Below are 18586 nucleotides of genomic sequence, written 5' to 3'. Positions count from 1 at the left end.
TGTAATATTCTTTGAGTCTTTCTATATCTCTTTAAGTGAATACGTCTAGCTTTGAAGGCACTCACAACCTGCGGTGGGACGGCTGCTTATCAGACTGGAATGATTTATGGCAAACATCTCACAACCAGAGTTTCATGTCAGCAGTAACATCCCCCTAGAGACATTACAGCGGCCAACACAAAGAGACGGCCAAGGATGAAACCTATTGTCTATGAATCGCGGAACAGGGCCAGTTTGTTATCCTTGGCAGTCCGCAGAAGGAAGAGCTCTTGTTTCAAAGAATATCTTTGACCAATCAAGAAGCTGTGAACACGAAATTGGGCAATGGAGTTAGCAAGTCTGACCAATCACCACTAGTCGTGACTCTGGAACCTTGTATAAATGATTCCAATAGTTCACTTCACCCTCATAAAACGTGGCATACGATCGTGTAATTAAGGAGCTTAAATCCGAGGCTGATCAACAGGCGAGCAGATGTTGGTCAAGATATTCACGGGTCACACGAATACTCACATTCCATCGTCGATAGCTTTTCGTACCCTCAAAAATTGAGTCTAAGAATATCAAGCTCAGTGTGCATTTACCATTTCAAGTCAGAATATTTAGTATAACATCGAATCCATCATGCGCTATGCACTCGCAGCAAGCCTCATCGCTGTCATCAGTGCTGAAGCCTTTTACTACTCTTCACCCGAACCAAAGGTCCTTGAATTTGTCTGAATTTCAAACACTTGGATCGAAAATGTCGCCCTTCGTTCCAATGGGGATCTTCTCATGCCCACAATCGGAGAATAAAAGGTATATTCTTTCTCTGCAAACGCTACGCCTACTGCGCCCGGCCCTGTTTTCAAAATCGAGGGAGTTAACGCACTATCTGGTATCGCCGAGTTTGGCTAAGATGTGTTTGCTGTTACCGGAGACGTCTTTGACGGAATGTATCAGAACAACACCATGAACCTTTCCCTGCTCAAATTTGATGGCTGTAATATCTCCATCCCCACTGTCTTTCAGAAGTCTAAGTACAGGCCAGTTAACGGTATCTTGGCTCTTCCGCGGCATAAACACATCATTCTTGCTGCCGATGCGAAAGGGTTGAGATTCTAAGTATCGATACGACTACTGGACATGTCGGAGTAGCTATCAAGGGCCAAGCACTCGCACCAGTCCATGGAGGGCCCTTCCCTGTTGGTGTAAACAGAATCAAGATTCTCAACGGCTACCTGTATTTCACGAACACAGCTCATCAGTCCTTTAATCGACTCAATATCGATGACATGGGAAACAAACTTGGCAATTTTGAGGTTCTTACCAAACTTGAAAAGGGTTACCCTTATGCCCCAGATGATGTTACCATGGACCGACATGGAAACGCGTATGTTGTTTATTGGCAGGATAGGGTTATCAAAATCACGCAGGGAGGAAAACAAACTATTCTTGTAGAGTGACTTCTTGCTAGTCCTAGTAATGCCACATTTAGCAACGAAGGAAAGACTTTGTATGTTGTTACCTCTGGACAGAACAACCTGGCAGTCTCTGGTGGACAGGTAGTGGAGGTCAAGCTGTAAGGAACTGAGTAACAACTAGCACAATCAATGGATGAAACTCATCGAGATACACTTACTCTTTATTAAAATGGATTGAGATACATAGTCTAGTACCTACAGCTTGCTCACAAAAAGACTCTGCACATTACAGAAACCCTTGAGTCCGTTGATACCCCACTCAGCACCGATTCCAGACTGCTTATGGCCACCGAAGGGGGCCATGGGAGTGATATCAAAATGGTTATTGACCCAGACAGTTCCCGCCTCGAGTTGCTTAGCCACCCGCTCTGCTGTCTCAATGTTTGCAGACCAGACAGAGGCTCCAAGACCAAGCTTGGTATCGTTGGCACGCTCGATGACTTCATTTTCATCCTTCCATGAAAGGATAGGGAGGATAGGGCCTGTTATGTCAGTGGCTATTCCAAGACCATGTGTCGCCAGGAACTTACCAAAAGGCTCCTCAACCACGATTCTTGAGTTCTCGGGAGGGTTATCAATCACAGTAGGCTGGATGTAATAACCATCCTTAGGCGCAGGATCAAACTTGCCACCCGTAGCGACCTTCCAGCCTTGCTTCTCGATATCGTCGAAGAATGTCTTGACTCTGTTGTACTGCATTTCGTTCTGGACAGGACCGTGGCTGGTTCCTTCAGACGAGCCGTCACCGAGCTTGTAGTTCTTGACGTGCTTGACTACGGCATCGCGGAACTTCTCGTAGATGGATTCGTGGACATAGATTCGCTTCACATTGAGGCAAATTTGGCCCGAGTTCATGAATGCGAGTGTAGAGACCTATTAGTCATTAGAAAAGCTGATTCTTGTTTTTGACCGCCAAAAACATACCTTTTCAGCTACGCTCTCTATATCCACATCAGGGAACACAACAGCAGCATCATTGCCACCACTGCTAAGCATTAGCTACCATGAGCACATCTTGAGACTCATACTTACAGCTCAAGAGTAACTCGCTTGAGTGTTTTGGCAGCACTCTGCATAACCAACTTTCCAGTATTGGTCGAACCCGTAAAGCTGATCTTATCAATACCCTCATGGCTTGTAATCCAAGGTCCAAGGCTATCATCACCACTGAGTGACTGAACAACCCCAGGAGGGAAGAACTGCTGCGCCAGCTCAACCAGCTTCAGGCCACAATAGGGCGTGAAGGGCGATGGCTTTACGATGATGACGTTTCCTGTGACAAGAGCGGGTGCAATCTTTGCGGCTGCCAACATGAGGGGAAAGTTCCATGGGACAATAGCAGCGGCTACACCGAGAGGAGTGTATCTGGTGATGATCTTGCGGCTCTCGCTATCCTCGACGACTTCTTCGGGAAGATCAATGCTAGCTTGGCCTCTGACCCAGGCAATCGCAGCCTCAGCCTCACCAGAAGCTTGAGCAATCTAAACCGTCAGTGATCTCCTTCTTCTTAGTTCAGCACCAAAGTCTTACAGGTTTGCCCTGCTCAGAGACAAGAAGGTCGGCAAATTCCTTCTTCTGAGCTTCAATTGCATCAGCCCAAGCAAACAGCTTTTGCTTTCGTTCCTCCCAGGGAACCTTTGACCAAGACTTGTAAGCCTTTCTTGCAGCGTCAACAGCTCGATTCAGATCATCCTGGGTGGCGACAGGGACTGGGGGCTTCTTCTCAAGAGTCGCTGGGTTTATACCCTGGTGGGACTTTTGGGTAGGGGCGCTCTCGCCATTGATGATCTGGACATAGTTGTCCTGGAGGTCAATGGGGTGAGACTTTGTTCCGTTGGTAGCCATGGTGAATAATGAAGAGCAATACGAGACTTGACAGAAGAAGCAGTGAGAAATAGGGTTTGATTCAACCTTTTTATACTTGTTGCTCTGCTTTCAGCTCGACAACCCCCGCACTTTGATTAACGTCAATGAAAACGCCAGACGAATCATGTTGCATATGTACTATCGGTCTGTCGTACACGACGAGACATGCACCGGATACTTAGATCCCGAAGGTACTCGGCTTCGTCCCCCCCCACTCCATGATTGTTAGTGCCAAATGTCTCAATTGTGCGACTATAGCCTGGGCGAAGCCGGGGCCTCGGACCGAGGGGCACGGCTACTAATCCCGTGTGAGATAACAAAGTTCATGATAGGCAGCAAAATGATTTTCCTCCAAAGTAATCGCGTATGTATTCCATTAGGAGTGATGTTGGCTGAAAGAGGGGGAGGTTCGGGAACCCTCTAGCCCTGTAAGGAAGTGATTATCGCGTATATGTCTTAGAATCTGCACAAGTCGCAAGCTAGACATGCTTAAACTTTTTGCCGTATACGGAATAAATTGGAGAGTAGTAGATGTGGACCTTCGAGCTTGTACTTAGTATTTTCATTACTTCCCTTACTTCCTCCCAAGCAAACTGACAATATCATCCTTCTCACAAGCACTCGCGATATCTAACGCACTTCTTCCTTTCTCATCCTCCTTCAGTGGATCTAAACCTTTGTTCATCATCAAAAGAAACAGTTTCTTGTCATGCCCCTCAACCGTAACATAAAAATCCTCTCTCCCTGCAATCATGTGTAGCGCTCCCTCTCCTGATTTGTTCAGCGCAAAAATATCAACATCACTACCTTCCGGAAACAGAATCATGAAGTGGTCAGTATGACATGATTCTGGGTGACAATCATAACCGTTACTTGGGGCCGAAGAGAGATATGTGTGCAGAGGCGTGTTTCCAATTTTGTCGGTAACATTGATAGAACCTCCTTGGCCAATGAACTTTTTCCATAGAACATGACACTGCTTGAAGTAGCCGTCACCAAGCTCGATGTTCAGTCGACCTGGGGATCCAGGTTCTCGTGTGTTGAGAAGGCATTGCGAGGCTATATAGTGGAGGGCTGTGCGGCCCTCTGGGTCGGGTTGAAGCAGATCAGCCCCCTTCATGAGCAGTGCTTCACAGACTCTAGGGCGCAATAGTCGGAGAGCATAGTGGAGTGGTAAGTATCCTTCCTCGTCTGCCTGAAAGAGGGTCGGGGCGACCTCTGTTCGATTGATGAACTCAATGAGGGTGTCATCAGGCAAGCCAGGGTTACTCAGCAGGTGGTGGAGCGCTGTCTTACCAAGATTGTCAACGAGTGTTGCATCGGCTCCAAGATCCAGTATCCGTACAGGAGGTCCCGTAGGGAGCTTTTCCCAATGCCTATGAGAGAACCCGGGCAATGTTTCCCGCCAGTTACAAGCAGCCATAAGAACAGTCTGGCCCTGTTGATTGCGATGGTTGAAGTCAATTTGTGAGGCGCATGGCGGTGTCAGAAGCTCGTCAATAACCTCATATTTTGGGTACACAAAGAGGAAATGAATTAGCGTTTCATCATCGTTCAGAGGTAGATAGAGATTTGCTCCACGCCCAATGAGTATTCGTAGTAAGGGTATTGAGTTGGCAACTTGTGTATTGAGCTTTTCAGCGAATGCAGCGCAAAGCACAGGATAAACGTGGCGTGACTTGGTCAGGTTATAATGCACGTCCCGACTGTGCTTCGCTTCGCTCAGTATGTCAGGACTCGACCCGTGCTTGAGGAGTGCTTCCAATACTTCCTGGTTCTGGTCGAAAATTGCTTCAAACAAAGGGCTTTCCTTCCCAATGGTTGCGTCTGCGCCTCGACTGAGCAGTTCCTTTGTGACATCTGGTGCATTCGATGCCTTATGTAGGGGAGTTAATTTGGAGTTGTCAAGTGCGTTGATGTCAGCTCCATGGTCAAGGAGTATCTTAACAGCTTCTAGCCTCGCTAGACCTTTTACATCGCGATTCTTATGGACCAACCCCCCAGCTGCAATATGAAGTGGCGTCTGTCCATCTTTGCGCAAAGCATTAACGTTGGCTCCGTTTTCGATCAGATACCTTAAGCCTTCCAACTGCCAGTGTTGATTCGCCTCGGCAAGGACATGCAGTGCCGTTCCACCCGGGGTTACGCCACTGCGTTTGTCGTATCTGTCGCCAATTGACAACGCAAAATTAGCGTTAACATCAACCTTCAATTTCTCAACGAGTAACCGCAATGTGAGCATGCTTGACTCCTCTTGGGAGCAAGCCAGGCTTAGCGCAGTCATAAGGGTTTCCGGATGCCACCGTTCCTCGAGGATCTCTTTCTTGAGCCTTGCTTTTGCATTCTCATAGTTGCTGTAGTACTTGATGAGTCCTGGTGCATGCTCGATAGCAGAAAGGTGATTGAAAGTCTGGCAGCTAATCGGCCTCATAATTTGCTCGAGTAACTCGTAAGTTCCCGTTGCCAATGGTGCAGTTTCAACGCATTGATCCATTAATCTCGCAGCGTCCTGGGTGGAGAGGAGGCTAAGAAAGGTTTGAGGTTTGTCCATGAGGCTCTTGAACCCATCTTCATCTCGACGTAAGACTTCCCAGCAAGATTTCGGACACATCAGAAGCATTTGTAATTTGATGCCTCTCCGTCTTTCTTCCACCTTTGCACTGTCGTTCTCCTTCTCTAGTCGTACTGTAGCCATTTTGAACAGTTCTTCGTCCTCTGAAAAGATTTCCGCAAAATCAGGGCATCCCGCAAAGAGAGCCAAATCCAAGGCTGTTCGATTACGATCATCTAACCAACTAGGGTCTACACCATGCTCAACTAGCATTTCAATGATGGTCGCAACTCCTGGCGATGACTGTCTCTGAATATCAACTTTAGGAGTAGAGTATTCAGCCTGATACCAAGGGTCTCTTGGATAGTCGTTAGCAGCACGAGGCCGAAATCGGTCAACGCATGGCCTTCGCAGCCATGGGGACTCTCGTGCTTGGAGGTTCCATATGCTCTGCTCAATTCTGATATCCGCACAGGCATGCAAGACAGAAGAGTCATCGTTTGCTTTGATGTAGGTTGAAGCCCCGTAGCGTAAAAGCCAGGCAACAATCTCGGGGTCGCCAGAACTGCAGGCATAATGAAGTGGCGTTCTACCAAATTGGTCTTGTTGGTTCATATATATATTGGGGACGGTTTCCAGAATCTGTGCAACAATGCCGGTTTTACGAGCTCGGCATGCCAGATGAAGGACGTTTTGTAAGTCAGAAGTTAGATAGTTGAAATCAAGCCCGAGTTTCTTGAGCTCGGCCAATTCAACTTCTGATGTCATGGCTGCCAGATGAAGCGGTGACAGCCCATCGTTATCACGGATCTGCAAGTCGACCTCACCGTTCCGGTTCAAGACATCCAGGAAGTGAATGCGCTTGTTGTCAAGCAAGGTACTCCCAGTACGTCTGCGGGTTTGGAACACATGTACAGGAGTGGCACCCTGATTGTTGACAGCGTTGACTGGAATACCAAGACTGAGTAGCCAACCAAGAAGACCAGCAGATTCTCTTGTACCGTCATACTCTTTTGCGACAAGATGTAAAAGCGTGTCTCCGTTGTCATTGGTGGCAAGAGGGTCAATGCCTTCCTCTATGGACATTTCCATTTCCTCTGTACGCCGCGCTCCGTAGAAGCAGAGACGATGTAATGCGTTGTTCCCATTGGAGTCTGTGGCATCTGTCCGTGCACCATGATCTTTCAGGATACGCAATCGTTCCTTACCTCCTCTTACACAATTCAAATAGAGAGTGTTGCCATTTGAATCCACCATCTCCATATCGATCCCTGCAGCAAGTAGAAGTTCAAGATAATGGGTGAACCTGTCTGCATTGCTTATCTCTGAAAGATTGAACCAGCACTTTTCCGTCGCGGACTTGTCGGTTGCCCTCTCGAACAAGGCTTCAAATATATCCGATTCTCCGGACATCGCAATGCCGAGTGGTGTTCTTCCATACCTATCCTTTCCACAAGGATCGGCACCTTGGTTGAGGAGATATTTCACGATATCCATCCTTCTGGAGTCGGTGTCTGGCTTGTAGGAGCCCGTCTCGGATACAGCTCTATGCAGAGCTGTGTGTCCAGACTCGTTTTTCTGCATCGGGTCACACCCGTGTTCCACCAGAAGCTTAATAACTTCTAAGTCCCTGCTGTGTTCAAGAACTTGGTGCAGTATTGTGTCCGCATTCGGGGGCTGGCCCATGACCTTGACATTGGCGCCAGCTCTTACCAAGGCCTTCAGGGCCAGTAAATGATTCCCCCTTTCGCCAGAATATCGGGGATCTTGCGCTGAAATGGCCAAGGGAGTTTTTCCACGGCCATCAAACCGTTCAAGGTCAGCACCAGCTTTCAGCAACATTGTTAGAACCTTTTTGCTATCGGAATCATTCTTCTCTTCCCAGACCTCTACCAGGCGATGCAGTGGTGTTGCATCTTCCCGCTTCTGAGGGCGTGGGCCATTCATCCGTCGTCTCGATTGCCATTGGGATACCATATTGACATCTGCACCTGCGCGAATGAGCTCCTCGACAATCTTGACATCGGGTATGGCACAAGCAAAATACAATGCTGTCGCCCCTTCGTAGGTTGCATTAGGCGAGACAGGCGAGTTGCCCAAGATTGCTTGAACTGCATCTGCTCGACTGAACTGGCAGCATTGGCACAGAAGCTGCTCTAGCATCTGTAGCTCGCAGAAGGGCATCATAGCAATAATAACCTCTGTGTGCCCTCCTCTACTGGAATAGTATATAGAGCATTCGCCTTTTGTGATTCTTTCGCCACCTAGGAGACGCCCTGTTCGGTTTTCCCTTGTTTTTATAGTGTTTGGTTTGACACCTGCTTCAAGCAAGACGGTCACGACCTTGGCGTAATTCTTGAAGGTTGCGAGATGGATGGGTTTTAGCCCTCTTCCGTCTTCGGCATCGGGATTGGCCCCGTTGTGGAGGAGGAGCGCGGCGACTTTATCGTGACCATTTGTCGCTGCCCAATGCAATGGAACCCGCTCTTGAGCATCAACTGCCGAGACTGACACGCCTTGCTTGAGGAGCTGAGAGGCGAACTGAGTTAGTCCTGCAAAGGCTGCAATGTGAAGACCCGTAGGGATCCCCTTTGGCGATCCTTTGTCGCTTGATGTTGATCCCCATTCCAGGACAAGCCATCGCAGAAACGAAAGGGTCCCAGAGTTCAGAAATTCCATGATGGTGTTGAAGAATTTGCTATCATCCACGTCGTAGTTTGAGGCATGGTATGGCCAATTCTCAACCGCATAGCTGAGGAATGGATATTGTAGGCGAGCTGATCGGTACTCGAAAGCATCATGTTCGTCTCGAATACCAAGGTGTTCACGCCTGTAATACCGCGCGTCGCGGTCGACTTTGTGTCTGGGTGTTTCGAATGTCACCGACGGATCGACAGCTGAGTTGTTGGGCTGCTCGCTGTCCAGTAGCAGTGATCCGGACTGCAGATAAATAAGGCAGTTCATGGCCATATGCTTGTGTGCCTGAAGAGAGTCGATGATTGGGAAATCAGATGCGCCAACAGTGGAGGCGCTGCGAGTATCTCCACGTAGGAATTCCGTGAAAGAGTGATGGATGACCTGCAAAGTCTCATCCTCGAGGATCTCGATCAGTGGCCCACAGCTAGTTGCGATCAAACTTTTGAAGGCGCTGGGCTGGGTGATGTCAGGGCGAACGCACTTCAAGAGGCTCGCCAGTTCATTCAATCGAAGGGGACGCGATGCATGAATGACAGCCTCAAGGATTAACACTTGAACATCTGTAGTAACTCCAGGCTCTCCCCGTTGCTTTTTCAGCATGCTTGTGTACGTCTGCTCCAGACCTACTGGAAGCAATGCCTCGAGATCTTCAATGTTGAGAGCTGCACCGGACCGAAGGGAATCTTCAACTTAGTCCATAGTCAGCTTGGCGTAGAGGAATAGGCCTTGCGATTTCCCGGCAACCATGTTGATGAGATCCTTTTTCGCCTCACGATGATGCTCCAATGTTGAGGCATTGTCAAATCGATGATTGAGATATGAATGGATGTCGACATCCACAAGGCGCTGCTGCAGGCTAATGTGAACGATGGATGAATCTCGGAGCGTGCTTTGCAAGGTCCGAGACGGTCTGCTGGTCATGAGCAACTTCAATGTTCTAGATCGATGAGTCGCAAGACCGTTGAGCCTCTCCAAGATTGGCGTGCTATCGGTCGACATCTCATCGAGCGCATCACCAACACAGTATAGTTTGGGCACATACGATACGCCATCAAGGAAGAGTTCAATGAGCTCATTGTCCGACGTGTCATCTAAGCTGTCCTCGAGTCGCGATTGAAGAGCAAACTGCAGCTTGGGAGAATGGGGCAGCAATTGAGCAAGCCAATCTTGGATCAAGGCACGTGGAGAGAAATTTGCAGCGACGATGTTTCTGAAGAAGAAGAATAGAACAGGACAATTCTCAGTCATTCGCAGATGCTGAATCATACTGGCTGCCATTACAGACTTGCCGGCGCCAGGCACGCCTTTGATCCAGAGACTGCCATGATCGGAAGAATCGTGCCATTTGCGATACTCTTCTGTTTCGCATATCCAGAGTCCAGTCCCTGGAGCCTGGGATAACAGATGACGACGATACTCTGAGCTTTCGGCGAGGTAGTCGGTGGGCTGGAGCCATTCTCTCAGCTCAGCAACGGTCTCGGGGCTCAGCGCAGTATCTTGATGGTCAACGAAATTGTATTCGTCTGCGGTATTCGCAAATTTAGGCATTTTGACACCGAGATCAATACACCATGTCAATGGCAAGATCACTATACGTAAACGTATCGGATGAGGGAGGTGATCGTGAATTTAGAGCACGACGACGCATGTCAGACGAAGTAGGCAGCAATCGCGCTTTGCTAACTTCCGACGCTAATGATTGGCCAAGACAACATGCTTCAATTATCCCACTCCGGGCCACTACAGTGCTGTAGCTTTGGACCACCACAGACTGTGGACATTATTCATTTACAATGTTGGTGTGGTGCAAGAGGCTTGTGACATCGTTAGTCGGAAGAAACAGATCGTGAAGTCGAGGAGTCGCGCGACTTCGCATTGGGATGCGACTATGGCCAGGGCGCAAGGTCACCAGGTCTGGTTTATTGTCTGGTCTGCTTGGAACCATACACATGCACACGCATTGATGGATAGATTCCATCCAGTGAGTGATGACTGTGGCAAGAAAGCGAAGTCGCTGTCTCGAGGAATAAACCAGTGAAGCATGGCACGGCTATGAATGGAAGCCATTGATGTTGCTATTCTACTCGGTACATCAATTGAGACTTCGCGTGGATTCTCGGCGTCGCGTCGCATCGCATCGTACCATGGCGTTAAATTGTCGTAATCGGAGGGATAATGTCGCGACTCGAGTCAATTGGGGAGGGTGGCTCGATTCGGTACAATAGAGAAGCGAATAGAGTTGGTCTGATGGGTTATTTCAATTGCGGTCAATGAGGAATCGACAGACATCTGGGCCTCCGTACCTTGTTACGGTGCAATTGTTGAAGTCTAGGCTGTAGCGATGCTTGGTGAGCCTCCTCAGGGACCTCGGGCCATCCAATTCGCTGTGACCCTGGACATTGGGCGGCCTGGTCCAATGGCAAGCCCAGCGATCGAGCCAAGTCACTTCTACTTTGTGCTCTAGTAGATCGCGGCGTTTTGCCGTTGGGAGATGGGGCTGCCAAAGTATCTAGTACTTGCGCTCTCTCAAGGGCCTGCCCTAAACTTGGGGCCGAAGTCCAGAATTCACGGTGCCAGCTGGCCTCTTGAGCGTTCACAGATGAAGCTTGAGAAACGAGGGGCAGAAAGCAGTGTCCATGACGTGTCGCGTATTCCTTCTTTGCTACTGATCATGGTCAAGGTACCGCTCGTGGCAGCGTCAGCAGCCTAAGTTTGGTGTTTAAACTTGAACCCGGAGAAAAGAGCGCGTCCACTCAAGCAGAGCAGGAGATAATTTGATTGCTAACATAACTTGTATCATGAATGAAGTACTTGAGAAACTATACTGGCTTTACTGCTTTATTAATTGTCCTCCTAGCCACAGATTTGAAGTACATATTACTAGTGACCCAGGGTAGGTCGGTAGGCAGCGTACCCAAGGCCACAGTGGAGTGGAGACAGAGCTCCGTCTTCTGGACTTCTTACCAAAGTCACCGCTCTGGATCACAGGAAAATGTCATTAGCTACGGTAATAGTCTGAAAAAAAGAATGAGAAAAGTAACTATGTAGGAGGAAGGCCACGACCAGATTGTCAGAATGATTCATTGAACTCTTATTTTGCATCGTGTTGTGCAATGTCACCGTTAGTTAAGAGGTACATTGATTCTCTGCCAAACACCGTCTATAACAATGTCGTTCCCTAACTTGGTCTACTCAACCTGATGTAATTGGCTCACAGGTTTGAGTCTACACTAAACCATAATAGGCTACGGCAGCGATGAATCATTTACTGTCAATGAACATTGAACGGGCTTTCGGGCCCGCGGAGACTGGAGGTATAAGAAAGAAATGGCAGACAAGTCCTTATAAAGCCAGAAAATCCCTTCAAGAAGGGAATACCATAGAACATGGAACGCTACGACCAATAGGTATTCTATAACCTATTCAACCTATCTCAAACCCATAGTCCTTCACGACTGCACCACCAACGAGGATCATCCTCTACAGTCACAATGGGTTACATGAAAACTACCTACGATTACTTCGACCTCAACGCGCCTTTCACGCCTCTTCCCAGATATGGCCATCTTTCGAAGAACAGTCCCGAATACAAACAAGTAGAACCTTCCATCCGAAAGACATATGAAGTGCTTTTTTCCCTTCCCGACTTTCCAAGTGTCCGCGCAGTCGCGGGTGATGCAGACGCAGTGATGCCGCCTGGGGGGCCTGATCGCTACAAAAGTGTTGTCACAGAGCTGATCGACATTCCTACTCGTGACGGAATCATGATTGAGCTCAAACTTTACAAGTCACCTGATGCTAAGAACAACGCTGTTTTGATGTATCGAATGCATGGTGGTGGTATGTGTATGGACCAAGCCGATCGATGAGCTTAGCTGACACTTGTAAGGCTGGTGTCTTGGCCGTCATGAAGTCGACGGTGTTGACAACGTATATGCTGCGACTAACACCGGCATTATCGTCGTAAGTGTCGATTATAGGACGTGAGTACTCATCTCTAAAAGATATACGGAAGGGTTGCTAACGGATCCAGAGCCCCAGAGCATCCCTTCCCAACACCAATCAACGATTGTTACGACGGGCTCATCTGGGTGAGTTGATAGTATAAAACTCGTTGGAGGTAGTCAGCTGACCAATTCCAGTGCAAGAAGAACGCAGACAAATTGGGAGTTGACCCAGAGAAAATCATAATTAGTGGAGGCTCCGCTGGCGGCCAACTCGTGAATCCTCCCCTTTATTTTACCTATGGTCAACAATCTGACAACCTTGCAGGCAGCTTCGCTCGCTCTAGACTGCGTCAGAGACGGTGTGACCGGACTTATAGCCCAGGTGTTGCATTTTCCATCAACGTGTCATCCCAAATTCTTCCCCACGGATAAATATGAATACGGCAGCTATGTCCAAAACCACAACGCGACGCTGTCCTGAGCACAATAAACATGGAGACGGTCTTAGATGCTCATGTCCCTAAGGCGAAACCAGACTACAGACACTCTCCCCTCCTTTCGGAATCGTTCAAGGGGCTCCCTCCAACACGTAAGAGCTTCCAAAGGTTTGCATGCTTAGGCTAACAGGGTTTAGTTATTCAATGTGGTGGAACGGATGTCCTTCGAGATGATTCTTTCGCCTACGCTGATGCCCTCAAGAAAGACGGCGTTGACGTGGAACTTCACTGCTATGCTGGGCTGCCACATTGGTTCCCCGTCGTACTTCCCCAAACATCGCAAAGCGTTCATTTTTATGAGAGATACAACAACTTCTTGGCCAGGTATGCAGGAAAGTGAGAGCACTTGAGGCGGAAAGCAATTAGCATAACCGAGGTCTGGGTAGGTATGAAGGGTCATGGACTTATGAAGCTAAAGCGACATAGCTAGGTGGACACGCACAGGTTCATGGAATAGGGAAATCTATTGGATGCATCACCAGCCATTCAGACAAACACTGGCCCTTCCACCCAATTATCAAGAAAGCTCATATCCAAACCCTCTAATGTCCATGAATCTGCCACTGGGATATCTTGTAGAGAAGACGGGCCATCTACTTCTGCTCCAACACCTTCTCCTTCATCTGTTGATGAAGAAGGTATAGGATCAGCCAAATGGCCATCTCCTGAGGCATTCCCTAGCCCGGACCGGTCCAATGCTATGTTGCCCCAAGGAACTTCTAGAGTGATAGCTGGCTTTTCTGTTCCATAGGGATCTCGCCTCATAATTTCAATCACGGGTAGATTGGGCAGGTAAATGTCGAGAGCTGTCCCATCGTTACTGGCTTCGACATGATGACCCAAATTCCCATCCTTCACCGACTCTTCGGCAAAAGAAACACTATAACGTACCCCAGCTGTCACGTTATCCTCGATCGCCAGAAGATAGTGTAGTAGGGTCATTAATCTCTTGGAAATGTCATCGCTCGTTCTACGCACCCCGTCTTGTGCTATTTTTAGTATCTGCTCAATAAGCCCACGGTCACTCAACCGCTGTTGTGTGAGAAAGTGAAAGCCCTGCTCCTCAATCCGCTTGTGGCGTTCATCGCAAAGAATGTGAGCGATAGTTAAGGCTGTACATGACATGAAAGCGATTAAATCTGTTCCGCGGCAGTGGTATCGTGACTGAGGAATTGAGCGAATGGAGACGAAACGCGTTAGGATCTCTCGACTTGCTGTTACAGCTGTCAACTTGTTGTACTTCCACTCTTCTCCCCCATCGACCTTCAATAGATAGGGCATATGGAGCTGTAAGAGAAGGTGATACTGCATGAAATGATCGTTGAAACGAAGAGTCTCGCGGATTTTATCGGCGAGGTCATAGTGGGAAGACAAATTGGGCATGATCCACCACTGGGCCGGCATAGATGTACATGCATCTCGCAACAACTTGTCGATCTCTCTTGTGAGTGATTGATCAAAAACACCAGATGCTCTTCTGCTCAGTAGACGGGCGCAGGCAATTGAGCAGAGATGTTGCATCTTCCGATTTGCAGAGTAAGAGTCAAGCGGATCGAGGTTGTTAACTGGTTCGTCAGGTGCGCTTTGTGGCAGACCTAGCATCAAACAAAGATATCTGTCGAGGTTGATCACGCGGAACCATAAATCGTCTGGTTCAACGGTAGCTCCTCTTACTGAAGATGGAATAATGCCCTTGTTGAGACCCAAAACCTGGGCTATCATGACAGCACGGCGCGCCGCAAGCCACGATCGGCGAAGATTGCCTGCGTAATTCTCATAGAGAGCCTCGAGCATGATGCATTCTATGCCTTCGAGTGACGAAACTAGATCATCGTTGCAGGTGACATGATCATGCGCGACTTTGACAATTTGTGCCATTATGTTCTCGTAGCTTGTGCTGAGTTTTTCAAGGTGCTTCTCTGATGAGATGAGAGTACCTTGGAGAAAGGTGGCGAGCACGAGCATTTTCCTAGCGACGAGGACAGGATGAGCTCCACGTGAGGGCAAGCGAAGTAAGCTGGACGGAGATGGGAGCCTTGAGCCGCGTTCCTTTGGTGGTGCACATGTCATTGCTCTGATGATTTGTGAGGACTCTACCGGGACGCTCATGATTATTTCCATGTCTTCTACGCTGGGCCAAGCAGATATCAGGGCTTGGTACACAGCATCGTAGCGTCCTAGATCATCGGGGATGTGAGACGGCGGTGATATCTCGGACGGTGGTGTAAGTTCTATGGGGTGGATCTACCATTTGTGAGTATCATACTTTTGTCGTGCCTTCTAACTTGACATACTGAGAGGGAAGTATCATCCGTTGAGGCGGCATTGGTGTTAACGACTGCCGGTGACTTTGAACGTCTATAACCATCCTCACTTCGTCTTCTCGATACCGAGCTCGACGGCGAAACCAGACCATTTCGTAGTGGCCTGTCGGATTGTGCATTTTTGAGAAGATGCTGTACCAAGGCTTCAACCTCCCCAAGCCGATCCACGATGTGCTTATTGCTTCCAACTTCAGGTGGCTTCTCAGATTCCTGACTGACACAGTCTGTACCACGCCTCTTGCATGAGTCACAAATACCGAGATCATCGGAGAAGATGCATTTCGCTTTCCGCCGTTTACACTCCCAGCAAGAGACTGTTCCCTTGCGCAGCTTCCGACGTTTTGGGACTGGCGCGGAATTGTCCGCCGAAGCGGAATCAGGCAATGGGTCCTGCTCGTCCAATGATATGTGTTCTCCCATGATAGAATTGTAGGATAAGATGAGGAGAATGGCAAAGTATGACAGCGTAAGGAGTGAGAGACAAAAGGTGACCGTCGAAGGATTCTGCCGGGCATTCGTCCGCCGATTTCCCGGAGCTTTTGAGGTGGATTTGTCATGTGTTGAAACGGTAAGACGGAGATAAGCACCGGGAATAAAGACCAGGCCGTTCACCATGTCGGCGGACGAACGCGGCGACCCTACGGATTGGCGGAAGTTCAGGGTTCAAGAGAGTATATAAGAGACGGAATAGATAATTGTTAATCGGATGTTCAAGGTTTGTGTATCATCCAGTGTCAATAAAGCATACAAGTTGGGTTCAAAATGGTCAAAATCGCAATTGCAGGAGGAGCTGGCAGTAAGTCTTATTTATCCTCGATTTGCGACAGAGGTTATTGACCGATTTCTAGATGTCGGCCAAGAGGTCATGGATGCCCTCGTCGCTAGAGACAAACATGAGATAATCATTCTGTCTCGAAAGGTATGCGATGTTCCCGGAGTAGCACTTCTTGACTAACATCTTAGGATGCGCCAGAAATAGAAATTGCCCCTGCGGCGAAGTGGTTCAAGACGAAATACGACAATGTTGAAGAACTTACAAAGATGCTAGAGGGCGTACATACAGTTCTATCTTTCATGTCTGTCGCCCCTGGTGATACAGCTGCTAGGCCACAGGAGAAGTTGATCGATGCGGCAGTCCGAGCGGGCGTGAAGCGCTTTGCACCAAGTGAATGGGCGTCGTAGGTCAAAACGATCCATTGACTGGCGTATGGCTAACAGCTAACAGGTCTAACCTGGATTACTTTCCCTGGTACGACTTCAAGAAGTCTGCACGCGAGTACCTCGCAGAGCTGAACAAGGACAAAAAGGTGCCGCACTCTATCTAGCAACACATAAAACTCACTAACGCTTAGCTGAAGGTTATTGAATACACGCTATTCCAGTTTGGACTATTCACCAATTACATGACCTACCCATATAAGTCTTCGAAGCACGTCAACCTTTTTGAAACGCCGGTCAACTTTCATGGATGCCGGGGCCTCCTGATTGACGATGGTGAAGCGATAATAACGCTCACAACAGCCCAAGATGCAGCAAAAGTAACTGCTCTAGCTGTCGAATACGAAGGAGAGTGGCCGGTTGTCAGCGGTGTGAAGGGCACAGACATTACGATGAATGAGCTTGTTGCTCTCGGCGAGAAGATCCGAGGTACGAACAGCCCAGAGAAAAATAGAGCATAACCCGGATACGATACTAATCAATTACACAGGTCAAAAGTTCAAGATCGAGTACTTAAAGAGCGAGGACCTCGAAGCTGGTGCGGTCGAAGCTTCATGGCTTCCGCTTCCCGAACACCCATCGATTCCAGTTGAGATGCGAGAGAAGATTGCTGCAGATATGATCAAGTGCTTCCTTCTAGGAATCAAGCATGGTGCTTTGAAGGTATCCGACGAGTGGAACAAACTTTTGCCCGAGTATGAGTTTACCCAGCCTGAAGAATTTCTGACCAAGGCATGGGCTGCTATTGACGGAGGAGCCAAGAGTGTCGTCACAGAGAATTAGAGGGTTAAGAAACATCAAGGTAGAGATATGTGTATGCGATTACAGTTTAAAAATGTAATTAAATGAGAAATCTACGATACCGGAGTGGTATCTTCCATGAATTGACTCGTGGTGGGGAGACTCGGTCCAATGTGATGAAGCATCCTGCCAGACTACTTCATTCGAATCCCGTGAACTATAAAGTTCAACACCGCAACGACTCTTACGTCAGTCATTGAAGTGGCCATGGGGCAGATGCACCACGTGAATTAATATGTAAACGCCATCAGAAACCACCAGAACCGCCACCTCCTCCCCACGCAGCACCGCCAGCAACCGCTCCAGCAATGCCCCCATGATGATGATGATGATGTGCACTCCCTCCACCACCGTGGTTACGAAACACGAACGATGTCTTTTGTCTCTTGTTTCTGGCACGCGCCTCTTTGCTGGCGGCGTTCATTTCATTGATTTTGTTCGTGCGTGCTTGGTCTCTCTGCTGAGCATACGCACTGCTGCTGGAGACTGGGTGCTCGCTGTGATAGTTCTTGTGGTAGCGTGGAGGTGGATCAACAGGATCTTGGAGCCTGGTAGAGAATGCCATACACATCGTTCTAGGTTCGTTTTGAATATAGATCGCTTTGTTTGTGCTTAATGATGGAGGGTGTTGCTTTAATGATGCGATATAAATCCGAGTGATTGATGATGCTTTAGATCACTGATAGTCTGCAATGGAATTTTGCGGCCAGCTATTCATTGAAGTGGCCAATGGGATACTCATTGCCATTATATACATCCTCTGATATATCATATCTGGCGACAACATACGATCAACATTAGCGATGACGTGACTGTGCGCGTCATCCCTGCTTGAAGCCAGGGCTGAGCTTTAGGCAGCGCTGGGGGCTGAGGCCTCTTCTGACCTCTCACAACCTTGTCAAATAGCTCTAGGCATCACAATTGCTGAAACCGTCCAGGCTCATGGACTAATTATGGGAGACGAGCGAGTGATAGTTGGTCAATCAAAAAGGCTGCGCAGCCGTAAGTGGTGTTAAATCATGCGGCAGCAAACATAACTATCGGTTATTGCGTTTCTGGTTTAAGCTGGCCTCTGATGCTGTCAGCCTACATGCAGAAGATCTTGGCCAGAATGTGAGGTCGTGGAGTAATGATCGACTGGCCCCCAACAGATGCAAAACAGGCTTATCTAGAAACCAAACAAACTTGTCTACTGTTTTTACCATAAGGACTTGACGGTGAA

General features: G+C 48.4%; 8 protein-coding genes across 8 annotated transcripts; 3 read left to right on the top strand and 5 right to left on the bottom strand.

Annotated features, from left to right (window-relative positions):
- Positions 1–951: 951 nt before the first annotated feature.
- FSUBG_4711 (uncharacterized protein) lies at positions 952–1565 on the top strand (the record flags this gene model as incomplete). Its single annotated transcript, XM_036682731.1, has 3 exons — positions 952–1019; positions 1091–1372; positions 1478–1565. The coding sequence occupies 3 exons, from the start codon at positions 952–954 to the stop codon at positions 1563–1565; spliced, it is 438 nt and encodes a 145-aa protein (XP_036539887.1).
- A 93-nt stretch (positions 1566–1658) lies between these two features.
- On the bottom strand, positions 1659–3308 carry FSUBG_4710 (aldehyde dehydrogenase (NAD+); the record flags this gene model as incomplete). The annotated part of the gene is made up of 5 exons (XM_036682730.1): positions 1659–1945; positions 1994–2336; positions 2388–2448; positions 2496–2944; positions 2994–3308. The coding sequence occupies 5 exons, from the start codon at positions 3306–3308 to the stop codon at positions 1659–1661; spliced, it is 1455 nt and encodes a 484-aa protein (XP_036539886.1).
- A 595-nt stretch (positions 3309–3903) lies between these two features.
- Positions 3904–9177, bottom strand: FSUBG_4709 (ankyrin-3; the record flags this gene model as incomplete). The annotated part of the gene is made up of 1 exon (XM_036682728.1): positions 3904–9177. One exon carries the CDS (start codon positions 9175–9177, stop codon positions 3904–3906), a length of 5274 nt encoding a protein of 1757 aa, XP_036539885.1.
- A 90-nt stretch (positions 9178–9267) lies between these two features.
- On the bottom strand, positions 9268–10125 carry FSUBG_4708 (ankyrin-3; the record flags this gene model as incomplete). The annotated part of the gene is made up of 1 exon (XM_036682727.1): positions 9268–10125. The coding sequence occupies one exon, from the start codon at positions 10123–10125 to the stop codon at positions 9268–9270; it is 858 nt and encodes a 285-aa protein (XP_036539884.1).
- Positions 10126–12068: 1943 nt separating this feature from the next.
- On the top strand, positions 12069–13361 carry FSUBG_4707 (AB hydrolase superfamily; the record flags this gene model as incomplete). The annotated part of the gene is made up of 6 exons (XM_036682726.1): positions 12069–12417; positions 12467–12540; positions 12582–12668; positions 12720–12883; positions 13067–13113; positions 13159–13361. The coding sequence occupies 6 exons, from the start codon at positions 12069–12071 to the stop codon at positions 13359–13361; spliced, it is 924 nt and encodes a 307-aa protein (XP_036539883.1).
- A 146-nt stretch (positions 13362–13507) lies between these two features.
- Positions 13508–15960, bottom strand: FSUBG_4706 (transcription factor; the record flags this gene model as incomplete). The annotated part of the gene is made up of 2 exons (XM_036682725.1): positions 13508–15265; positions 15316–15960. The coding sequence occupies 2 exons, from the start codon at positions 15958–15960 to the stop codon at positions 13508–13510; spliced, it is 2403 nt and encodes an 800-aa protein (XP_036539882.1).
- A 147-nt stretch (positions 15961–16107) lies between these two features.
- FSUBG_4705 (2'-hydroxyisoflavone reductase) lies at positions 16108–17346 on the top strand (the record flags this gene model as incomplete). Its single annotated transcript, XM_036682724.1, has 6 exons — positions 16108–16141; positions 16194–16264; positions 16309–16523; positions 16571–16652; positions 16698–16992; positions 17054–17346. The coding sequence occupies 6 exons, from the start codon at positions 16108–16110 to the stop codon at positions 17344–17346; spliced, it is 990 nt and encodes a 329-aa protein (XP_036539881.1).
- A 265-nt stretch (positions 17347–17611) lies between these two features.
- FSUBG_4704 (uncharacterized protein) lies at positions 17612–17935 on the bottom strand (the record flags this gene model as incomplete). The annotated part of the gene is made up of 1 exon (XM_036682723.1): positions 17612–17935. The coding sequence occupies one exon, from the start codon at positions 17933–17935 to the stop codon at positions 17612–17614; it is 324 nt and encodes a 107-aa protein (XP_036539880.1).
- Between the last annotated feature and the right edge of the window lie 651 nt (positions 17936–18586).

This window comes from Fusarium subglutinans (assembly GCF_013396075.1).
Source record: "Fusarium subglutinans strain NRRL 66333 chromosome Unknown NRRL66333_c0000042, whole genome shotgun sequence".
NCBI lineage: Eukaryota > Fungi > Ascomycota > Sordariomycetes > Hypocreales > Nectriaceae > Fusarium > Fusarium subglutinans.
Note: the sequence above shows the minus strand (reverse complement) of the source record. Positions and strands in the feature narration are given on the sequence as shown.